An 11,794-nucleotide genomic window follows, 5' to 3' on the forward strand; every position below is an offset into this window, starting at 1 on the left:
ATTAAAGAGCAAGATCGAAAACATTAAACATTTTTACTTGTGTATTATCCTTTGTTGTACCTCGATCCCAAGTACCAACCCGTTTTTATTTGACTTATTTGGGGTTTTCACTTCTTTTTTTCTTTGCCAAAGCTTGTAGTTTCAAAAGAAAATTACAGTGATTGATGAAAGTCAATTTTTTTTTTTTTTGAAATAGAAGGTTCATTTCATAGATGACCAGCTAAAAAACCAGAGTCTACATACCCTTACAAGACAGAAAAATGGCTGGGTAACAACCAAACTCCTATCTAAGTACTGCAAACTCATTACAGGGAAAATGGAGCCCACTTTTAAAGCGGACTCATAAACAAAGAACAACTCCGTGTCTTCTGAGGCAAAATCATATTCTAGCCAACCATCCTGCCAATCACGCAATTGTGGTACGAAATAGAAAACTACTTCCCAGCAACCAAATAGGAGCCAATTCCCCATCTATAAGCCACTTTCTCCAGTCCAACTCAAGATAATTACCAATTCCGGAGAACAATGATCTAAGTTATGACCGGCACATTAGAGACCATAAAGGCCCAACATCGCCCAAGGAGGTTCAGCTCTCGGGCTAGGTCTGCCCAAGCACTAGGTAATGAATGAGGGTGTCAAGGCACCCTCCCTACTGGCCCACAACATGGAGCCCATCAGCCCAAGCCCGAGCAAAAAGGACAACAGCGCAAGCTGCTGCTGTCGCTTATCGTCCCTCCGGTGGTTGCCCGGTCCACTGCACCATCAGATCCGGCAGAAACAGTCAGAGTAGAGACCGCCGACGATCCAAGTCCTGCAGTCAATACCTAGGCAGAATCAAGAACGATCCACTCCCAGCCTTCAATCTGCAGTCAACACCCAACCTTCGACCTGGTCCCGATCCTCTTGCCGCACAGACGGCGCAACCATCGAAACGACCACACCTCCGCGCTCTACCCTCACCGGCGAGCTATCTGACGAACCCAAATTCGCAATCTTCGCTGGCAAAACAACAGCGAAAGCAACCTAGCAACTCTCGCTCCACGCACCGATGAGGTCGCCTAGAGAACAGCCTCGACGAGCCTAGACCAATCGAACCGCTGTCAAACGCCGCCGCCAATATGCACGAAACCCTAGGGTAGGGTTTCAACTAGAGAGGAACTTGGTCAATTTTCTTAATTCGTCTAAATCTGGGGTAAGAAATAAATATATGCGATGGAAAATTGGCCAGCCAGATATATCGTTGTTTAAAATTTTTAATTCAAAGCTTCTACTACGTAGTTGAGGAATACAAAGCTTGAATGGAACGCCAACTTTATTAGTTGATACGTACTGCTACCAAGTACTTAGTTGATACTGCTACCAAGAACCAGCCCTTACAAGTCTGGTACGTATCGCATTAATTCCACCACGTGAAGACTATTATGTTTGTAGGTACAACGGCAGCTATCGACAGAGATAGGCTTATTGCGGATAGGCATCATGATCATCAATAGACCAGATGGGAGAAGGAAGTTGACAGTACAGTTCGAAAGCTTTCTTTCTCTTTTTCTGTTTTGGCTAACTTCGTTTGATACGGTGCATGTTTTGCCGTTTCTGCTGTGTTTGGTGTTACCCTACTTCGATCCCTATCCATTTTTTGTTGTGGCATCGTAGTTTAGAACATGTATGGACTTTGTAAGTTTCGCCGTTACTTTTTGCACCAATTTCTTTGCGCGGAGAACAACAACAAATCATAACCTCCCGTGTATATATGTTGTTGGAGTTGCCTCACACCACATCTAATTGGCAATGGATGAAGTGACCCAAATCCTTATAAATTCATAGTTGTACGTTGTTGGAGTTGCCTCACACCACTCCTCGATCAACATTTTTCCCATGTGGGATGGCATATATTCTCAACACGTCCCAGGTTCACATCTAAAATCAATTGACAATAAATGAAGTGGCCCAAACCTTTATAAACTCATAGGCAATGTCTCATTTTTCCCATATGAGATGTATATATATTCTCAACACGCTCTTGCACGTGTAGCGAATCTTCAAGCCATACACATGGACAACTTTGGGTGACGAGGAGCCCGTGTGGCCGTGAGGCATGCACGGTAAAGTTGTCCAAACTCTTATAAACGCATAGGCAATGTCTCATTTTTCCCATGTGGGATGTTGAGAACTACATCATGACATGAATGAGAGAAGCAATGGGTAGATGCAATCAATAATGACCTAAAATTGAAAAATTCGTTACTAATAATTCAACCACATTTATTCTGATATACGTACTTCTCACTAGCTAGGTGCCTTCTCCAGTAATGGAGTTGAGCCTTGAAATTTCTGTAAGTTGGCACAATGGCAGTTGATGAATACACATAACTCATCCCATGCATACAGTCTGCTACGTTAATTTGATCGATGGCTCGATGCTATATATATTACTGAGTCTAGTTCTAACTCAATCATCATCCATCGTAGAGATATTCGATCTATAATCTTTAGTATCATCCCATAAGTTTGTAATGGATTTTCTTTCCGCTGCTTTACCTCCCATAGTAAAAAGTTTCGTATTACTTCTTTTAGCCGTACTTTTTTGGCCGGAGAAGAACAAGAGATACCCCCCTGTTGCCGGAACTGTCTTGCACCAAGTGATCCATTTCCCTAGGCTGCACCATTACCACACTGAGCTTGCATGCAAGTACAAAACTTACAGAATACTTGACTTGTTCAAATACGCGGTCTACACAATAGATCCCGCAAATGTTGAATACATGCTCAAAACAAATGTTGCGAACTATGGCAAGGTATATATGTTATTGAATTGAATATGTTAAAAATGTGCTAATCTGCTGCTAATAGTAACTATCACATAAGGTAAAATGCATGTGATACTTAAAAGATGGTTCACCACTTCACCTAATATTACTTTGTTATATATGTAGTCCTCTCCAATTCTCCATGACCATATACTCTGCCTTTTCACATGTTATGATCAAGTCTTGAGCGAGATTTGGTTATACCTCGAAATTTGAATTGTTCCTGATTCAGTTAAATACTTAAATCCAATGATTCTTTGCTGGGATTATACCTGCACAGTCATTAAGTATGGGTTTGAATGTTTGACTGTGATGTCTTTGCTTTTTCTTGCCGTTCATATTGGCTTAAGCCCACCATTTCTATGTAGGGATTGTACCTGCATAGCATTCTGTCAGATGTTTTGGGCGATGGGATCTTCGCTGTGGATGGGGACAAATGGCGGCATCAGAGGAAGGCATCAAGCTCTCAGTTCTCAACCAAAGTGCTTAGGGACTTTAGCAGTGAAATCTTCAGAACAAATGGAGTGAAACTTGCTGGCATAATTCATCAAGCTGCAACCTCCAACAAATCAATGGATATCCAAGTGAGTTTGCAAAGTCTGAAAGATCACATACTACATATATTGCACTATACGTTGTATATTTTGTTTGTCTTGCAGATAGATTAATTACTTGATGTTCGTTTTGTTCGAAGGATTTATTTATCAAATCAACCTTGGATTCAATCGTCAAGATTCTACTTGATATAGATCTAGGCACCATGTCTGGAACAAATAATGAAGAAAATATCCGGTTTTCCAATGCATTTGATGATGCAAATGAAGCTACCCTTCATCGTATTTCTGATATCTTCTGGAAGATCAAACGGTTCTTGAACATTGGCAGGGAAGCAGTGCTAAGAAAAAATATGGAGGTGGTGGATCACTTTATATACAAATTAATCAACAGAAAGATTGAAACACTCCATAATTCAGAAAATGATGAGCTATGTGTGAGTTACCTAGCTTCCTTTCTGTTCTAGATTGAAGTGATAAAATATTAATTGATTTGATGTTACTGATATAATGAGAGTAAATGACAGATAAAAAAAAGAGACTTCATCTCCAGGCTTTTGGAAACTAGAGAGACTGATCCAAAATACTTGAGAGATATGGTCCTCAGTTTTATTGTTGCTGGCAAAGACACAACTGCTTCTGCTCTTTCATGGTTTTTTTATATGATGTGCAAGCATCTCGATATACAAGAAAAGATTGCAGAGGAAGTTAGAGAAGTAACAGGTCTGAACAGTACTTCAAGCGCTGATGAAGTTGCAGCCAACCTTACTGAAGAAGCCCTCAGCAAAATGCAATATCTGCATGCAGCTTTGACCGAGACACTCAGACTCTATCCTACGGTTCCACTGGTAACTCAGCATGTTAAATAAATGTCATACATTATATGTCCAAGACCATATATAATTGCAATGTTAAGATTCTTTCATAGGATGTTGGATCCCCGATGTGATTTGAATTTGTTTTGCATTACTTCCTCTTAGTTAAGTAATTAATAAGTTTCATACTGTAATTTGTTCATAGGATGCGAGAGTTTGTTTTTCTGATGATACTTGGCCAGATGGACTTAGTGTAAAAAAAGGGGAACTGATAGTATACCAACCTTACTCAATGGGTCGGATGGAGTTTATATGGGGTGATGATGCAGAAGAGTTTCGGCCAGAGAGATGGCTTGACAAAAATGGCAATTTCCAAGAAGAAAGCCCTTTCAAATTCATAGCCTTCAATGTAATTATAAAGAAAAATAAGTTGTTATTTATGTTCTGGATAAAATTGCTTAATTATTGTAGTACTCATGATAGTTCATTATTACGCAGGCCGGTCCAAGAATTTGTCTAGGAAAAGAGTATAGTTACATTCAGTTGAAGATCTTTTCTGCTATGCTTATAAGTAACTACATATTCAAGGTTACTGATGAGAAGAAAGTTGTCAATTACAAGACGATGGTCACCCTCCATATTGATGGAGGTCTTCATGTTGATGCCTTTCCAAGAGTATGAGCATGCAAGATAGTAAGTTTGGTCACCCACTATCAATATTATTTATTGTAGTAGGAAGTGCATCATGTATTAGAGGCTAGCCCTCTTCAATTGGTTTTGTTTTCTTGTTTCTTTGATAGATCAACTCAACAACTTGTACTCAACAACTTCTTGTTGATGACCATTATTGATTTGCTAAATCAAGGTTCAGGCTCAACAACACAAATTGTAATAAAATCATCCTCTGCTTAGTTCATTTTACAAAACGAAAGGAAATACGTACTTGGACATCATATCTTAAAATCATCAAATAAAGTTTGCAACCTAAAATAGAATTTGGCAGCCCATTTGAGTAAGCATACTAGCCCAATAGTATTATTTTAGAGAAAGAAATTGAAGACTAGGAAACGTTTAACATTTTATATAAAATGTTTAATGTTTCTAAATGTGGGATTTTGCCAAAACCTTTCTCAAGTGATTCAAGGGATTATGATTGGTGGGCCGTGAGCCTACCATGCCACGGGCAGAGTAGCTACACTAACGAATTTATCATGGTTTTTCACTTCTTTTTGGTCATTGACAATGTTTTTTTACTTTGCTTATAAGATAATCTGTCATAATCTTTGTTCTGATACCAAATCAAATTATGAGATATAAATAAAGAAATATATGTGAGTGTGAATGATGGTGTATATAGGATTATATATACAAAGCCCTATACTACTAAATATAGTATAACACAAGTCATCTTGTTCTTCAAGTATTCTTGACCTACAAGGTTCACAAATCAACAATTCTTGCCCTCCAAATATTCTTATTCTACAAGACTCGCATGTCAATAATTTATATTAGATATATTTTATTGTGTATAATAATTTGTTGGACCCCTCCAGGCCCAACTACTTTTATTTGACTTGTTTAATGGTGCTGGTCATTTTCTATTTATTTGACTTGTTATATATATATATATATATATATATATATATATATATATTTTGCTGCTTGGCTGGTTCTAGTTAGATCTCTCAATTTGCTATATATATCACCTTTATTTTTTGTAAAAATTTATTTCCCATTTTATCCTCTAACAAAATGAAAAACAAGTAAAGAAAAATTGATTGTTAGTGCTGTTCCTATCGGAGGAGAAGAGCCTCTTCTCCTTTCTTACATTTTCTTCTGTGCAACCTAAAACCTAACCAGCAATGTGATCTCTCCTCACGATGAGGGGAGAGGATCCTCTCCTGGGCTAGTTTTTAACCTGACCTACCTAAGCTTTGAAGCAGATTATGACACGTGGCTAATGCCACATCCAATGGCCTATAACCCTTCAGATATTGATTTTACAATAATACCCATTTAGGTCAATGTTCTCTCTCCTCTCTTTCTCATCGTCTACCACACTTTCTCCTCTCTTTCTTAGCGTTCACCGCACTGTAATTATAGAAATTCAAATGATCAAGAACTCAGATGAGATCTCACATAATTAACAAAACCCAGTTGAGGTTTAACAACTAAATCACTCTAAGTTGAACACCCAAGACCAACAATAATGTTGAATTTCAAATAAGAAACTCAATTGAACTTTCATAAAATTAACATAACCAATCAAGCTAGCTTTCACACAATTAAAAGAAACCCAATCGAGATTCTCAAATATCTACACAAACCCAGTTGAGATTTTCACATATTAACAGGAAACACACTGAGATTTTCACAGAAAACGAAAACAAATTGAGGTTAACATAATTGAAAGACCATGAGTTAAAGACGGCGGCGAAAGGGAGAGTTGCTGGTGCTGTGGTCAACTGAGACGTTTCAATCGTCGTCGTCGTAACTGGTCCTCTGGGTGTTGGTGTTGAAGGAGCCAGAAATAGAGGGAGCGTCATGTGCTTGTCGTCTTCATCACAATCCCAAACCCAGTCATGTCAGCCAGACGAAACCAAACCACCTCCGATGAAATCCAGCCGTCTCTAACGAAACCCAAGCTTACATCTTCATCTTCTTACAGCGTCAACCCGAAATCTCCGGCAATGAAAGAGTCTAAATAGAAGAAAACGAAAAAGAGATCGGCAGAAAAGTGAACTTTTAGAAGTTCCAAGAAAATTGAAGTTATTGTGGACCATTAGATTAACAATAGACACGTGTCATGATCTGCTTCAAAGCTCAGGTAAGTCAGGTTAAAAACTAGCTCAGGAGAGGACCCTCTCCCCACGATGAGATATGTAAGAACAACAATTCCATCTTTCTATCTTTTGGCAATCTTTCAATTAAAAACCTCAGTCTAGTTATCTTTCCATCTTTCCTTCCATCTACACCTCGTCTTAGCCACAGACTCGAGTTGTTGGCGTTCCAGTTAAATCTCATAATAAAGCCAACAAGTTTTAGTTTATGGAAGCTATTGTTAGATACATAGAGGTTGGGCTTAACAAGAATCAAGATGGAAATGTGTCATCTATTTGGCTTGTTATTAAGTGGAAAGAAATTGAATTGATAAAAATTTGGTATTAGAAGAATTGAGATCGCTATACACTGGGTGGTCAAGAAAAGAGAAAGGAAGAAATGATCTTTTGTGTGTGTGTATGGAGAAATGAACTTGTCATTCAAAGGGCAAAGTCTAGAAAGAGTCATAATAACCAATGTATTAAAAAGCGCGCTTTAAGGAGCCCCTGAGGCGCAAAAGGCTTTTTTCTTGGTACATTTCGCCACAAATTTCATCACAAGGTGTAGAGGTGTACTTCTAGACATGAAAGCGTGGTGAGGCGTGAAAAACATGATAAAGTGTGAGATCCTGAATTTTGAAGTTGGTCAAATTTTATTTTTGAGTTTAGAAGTGGAAAGTAGAGGTCGTCACGAGTTCGCAGCATATTTTGGTGAATTTTTCAGGTTTCCAAACTATTTTTAAGGAATTTTTGAATTTGGATAGAAATTACAATAATTGGCGATGTGGCGCGTTGCTATTGGTGGATATGCATTACTTGGTGACCTAGGACAGCAGCCCTACGTGCAAGTGAGAATATGTATATCAGATGTTTGACATGTGGCAAATAATGAAGGAGAGATCAATCAGATCAAGCCACATGGCACCCCTGTGTTGAAATGTTAGTTATGGTTTGACACGTGTCATTCATTCATGGACCAAAACCACAAACTTTACCTATTACGTCGCTTCCATCAGGCCTATAAATAGGACCCAACCAGATCATAGTTCCTCCACAATTTTCGGAGAGTTTTCTCTCTCTAGAACTTGTTTTTATCATATCTTTTAAACCATAAGTCCGATTTAGGATCCATTTTAGTCTCGACGAGCTCTTTCTATTAGTGGGAAGAAAAGTTTGATTTGGTGAAATTATTTTTGACGATCTAGGAGGCTTGATTTTGTTTTATATCGTCCACGATTGTCGGAAATAAAGTAGGGGATCTCGGGGAAAATTTTTATGATTGGATATTGATTGTATGTGCTTCATGCATATGTTATTCTAGTTAATATTATGTTTGGATGATTTCTTTGATGATATTTGAATTACATGTACTAAATGTACGTTGATCGATGTAAGTGCATGTTTTCATGGAGGTTGTTATTTATCAAGTGGAAAGGAGTTGGGGAGAAATTATGATTATTTGGTGATTGTGAGAATTATCTTTTGTGTAGTTGAGCCTGAACATTGTAGGGATCAAGCTTAGGCAAGCCCGTGTGCACAATTAGGTTTAGAATATCGGCAGTATAATTGTCGATATATCTGGGTGATTTGGGCTTGGAGATCAATGTTTCAGACAAGATGACTAGCAAAAGGGGTTTGGGGGATTTGATTGAGTTAGGGGATTAATTTATATGTTTGGATATTCAAGTCACAGTTGCAAAACTGTAAAGTATACTGTATGGGACGTGTAGGCTTGCGTATTCTGGTATATGAATTAATGGGTATATAAATGGAGTTGGATTGCATTATTGTTTGATATACATGTTATAATTGAAATATATGATGGTATTATCTTTGGTCAATTATCCATGAGGAATTTTTATGTCCTTACTGAGCCGCTGGTTGAGCTCACCCCTTAACAAATTTTTTAGGTATGAGATCAAGATACTAGACCAAGAAGTTCTAATATGTATATAATGTCAAATGGGTTGTGAAACTTGTGTTTTCTTTATGTTTGTTTGAAAATAAAGAATGAGTACTAGTATACTATGTATAATAGAGGCCTCATGATAGAGATTATGTAATATATGCTTCCGCTGAAATTTGAGATCTTGTTATCTAATTGTTAGTTCATGATTTATTTATTTTTTTGTCACATTTTGATTATAGAAATTTTAGTTCTATAATTAAGATGTGATTCACACCTTAACTTGAGATTAGAAAAGTAGCTTGAGTCAGGACGTGACATGGAGGCATACGCCCAAAAAAAAACAACAAAAGATGGTAGATGAGTTCTGAACTTCTGCATTGTCTTTGAGATGATTTTTGCTCCAAATCATGATAGAGACTAAGATAAAGGGGTACAACTGAAGAAGGAGAGGCAGGAGAGCTCAGAGAGAGAGAGAGTTCGGGGCTATATCACTTTGATTTTGTCGCAGAGGGATGGTGCTGTAATATTTGGAGGGGGAGAGAGAGAGAGAGATAGGTTATGATCGAGTTGGTTTGTGCTTAATTGATTGAGGACGTTAAGAAGCAGCTTTGGTGAAGATTATATAATACAGGTCTCTTGATATATACAATCAAGTAATACTGATTTGATTAAAGCTAATTCTATCAACAATCACATGTAATTTGGAAGATTATTATGGTTTTTTGAAAGATTACTCTGGTTTATCCTTATCTATTGGTCTTCCGCCTTTCCTAAATACTTTATATTCATATATATTAAGATACAATTAGTGGCACACTACAATACAAACACTTGATTTTTCTATATACATAATTAGTTGTTATTTTTTCTATATACGTGTTTTACTAAATTTTTCTTTAATACATACTTATTTTATTATGATGCAAGGCTTACGCCTTATTGAGACCCTCCTGAAAACACCTCGAGTTACGCCTTAGCGTTTTAAAACATTGATAATAACTGAGGCTCGATCAAGTACAAAGCAGATAAATATAAAGAAATGTTGAGAGAGAGAGAGAGAGAAAGAAGAAAGCTTTCTTCCTCAAATGGAATACGAGAAAATTAAATTGAAGTGAAAAATTTGTTAGAGGGTAAAATAGGAAATAAATTTTTACAAAAAATAAAGGAAGTATACATAGCAAATTGGGAGGTCTAACTAGAACTACCTTTTTTGCTTTGGTTATTTTATTGGGTTATTATCACAAATTGTACCTGAACTATACCTCAATCTTATCGATGGTACCTGAACTTCAATTTTGATCACAACCAGTACCCGAACTTTTCGATTTCATTTTAAATGGTACCTAGAGCTACATCCGATTACTATTCCGACTAAAAACGGCATGGGAGGCGATCATAGTGATGATTTTTGATGATTTCGAGGGTTGCGATCATATATAGTGATGATTTTTTAGTAATAGACTTGCATTGAACTTGTTTTTTTGTTTTTTGTTTTTTTAGATTTGGCTTCTTTGGCCGGAATAGTGATCAAAGGTGGCCTTAGGTACTATTTAAAATGAAATCGAAAAGTTTAGGTACTGGTTGTGATCAAAATTGAAGTTCAGGTACCATCAATAAAATAGAGGATAAGTTCAGGTACCATTTGTGATAATAACCCTATTTTATTTTATTTTATAGATATTTTATTTTGCTGATAATACAATTTGTCCAATGAGATATATACACATTTTTTTAAGGAAAGGAGGTCAAAATTTTATTGAACTTTAGAACAATGAAAAAACAGTAGCTTCAGCTGCTAATAATGAACCTCAACAATTTAAATGCAATATACAAGTCATACAACTTTAGGAGGCAAATTGATATAGGTCAACGTCTTTGTAATTAAAATTGAAATTTTTATCTTATGTATACACACATCCATCGATGAGATATTTACAGATGTAATGTGAAAAAATAAGCACATTTCGCAGTCGTCAAGATATCGGTCAACCATGAAGACATAGAAGTGACGACAGTTGACCAATTCGATCGCATTCGAAAATATGGTGAAATAGGCTAAATTTTTTACCAAACTCATAATTTATTGTAATAATCCCATCCAACGGTCTTTTTTTTCATTTTCATTGAATTAATAGGAGTTGCTCTTTGGAGTGTATAATATATAAAGGGTTAAATACTTGTTACTCCCTGTACTTTGCACCGAAAAACAGTTCAGTCCCTCATATTTTAAATTAAACAATTTAGTCCTTATTCTCTCTAATTCTCACACAATAGGTCCTAAAATGACCATTATACCCCTCACTTTCTGTTTTTTCTCTCTCTTTTTTTATTTGGTTTTTATTTTTTCTGCTTTTCCCCCTCATCTCTCTCTCCCCCCCTTACTCCTCGGCGTTTCTCTCCACACAGGCCAGTATCCACTTGCAACAACCAGGTGGCATTAATCAAATTTGAGGGCTGAGGATCCATCTTCGAGCTTGGATCCAAGCTTCTCGATGTCCATGTAGGTGCATAAGATGTCATCTTCAGAGCCTAGATCCTTGGAGCTGTTGGATGGTCGTCTAAGGGATTTTGGAGTAGATCCAGGTCATCAGGGATTCGGAAATGGACCTCTGATTGGGCGCGGTGGTGGTAGGAGACTAGGAGCCACAAATGGCATGGAGGCTTTTTGCATTGGTACGATCGTCCACCACTTTTTGCACATCTTCTACGACCTCACCCGCCGCTGCTTCGCACTGGAGGTCATCAGGAAGAATGGCTACCTAGAGGTTGTCCACCTCCCCGAAAACCTTCCGGTCAAGCTCGATTCGCAAGATCTGCTTCAGCTTGGGGATAAAGGATTTTACTTTTTGTTGCCGATAAGGAGTACTGTGGGTGGACCTATTAAGCCCAG

At 37.4% G+C, this 11,794-nt stretch overlaps 1 protein-coding gene across 1 annotated transcript; it reads left to right on the forward strand.

The window, feature by feature from the left end:
• The first annotated feature begins 2,513 nt into the window (after positions 1 to 2,513).
• On the forward strand, positions 2,514 to 5,017 carry LOC112182738 (cytochrome P450 704C1). The gene is made up of 6 exons (XM_024321276.2): positions 2,514 to 2,795; positions 3,176 to 3,391; positions 3,502 to 3,798; positions 3,889 to 4,209; positions 4,382 to 4,585; positions 4,675 to 5,017. The coding sequence occupies exons 1-6, from the start codon at positions 2,514 to 2,516 to the stop codon at positions 4,855 to 4,857; spliced, it is 1,503 nt and encodes a 500-aa protein (XP_024177044.1). The 3' UTR covers positions 4,858 to 5,017.
• Positions 5,018 to 11,794: the final 6,777 nt, after the last annotated feature.

This window comes from Rosa chinensis, chromosome 1, assembly GCF_002994745.2.
Source record: "Rosa chinensis cultivar Old Blush chromosome 1, RchiOBHm-V2, whole genome shotgun sequence".
NCBI lineage: Eukaryota > Viridiplantae > Streptophyta > Magnoliopsida > Rosales > Rosaceae > Rosa > Rosa chinensis.

What these genes read in the sequence shown, in the direction of transcription:
- LOC112182738 (XM_024321276.2), top strand. Translation starts at nt 2,514, where the DNA reads ATGGATTTTCTTTCCGCTGCTTTACCTCCCATAGTAAAAAGTTTCGTA. An exon ending in CAGAAAATGATGAGCTATGT is followed by an intron (nt 3,799 to 3,888) that starts GTGAGTTACCTA and finishes AGTAAATGACAG; the next exon opens with ATAAAAAAAAGAGACTTCAT. An exon ending in TCTATCCTACGGTTCCACTG is followed by an intron (nt 4,210 to 4,381) that starts GTAACTCAGCAT and finishes ATTTGTTCATAG; the next exon opens with GATGCGAGAGTTTGTTTTTC.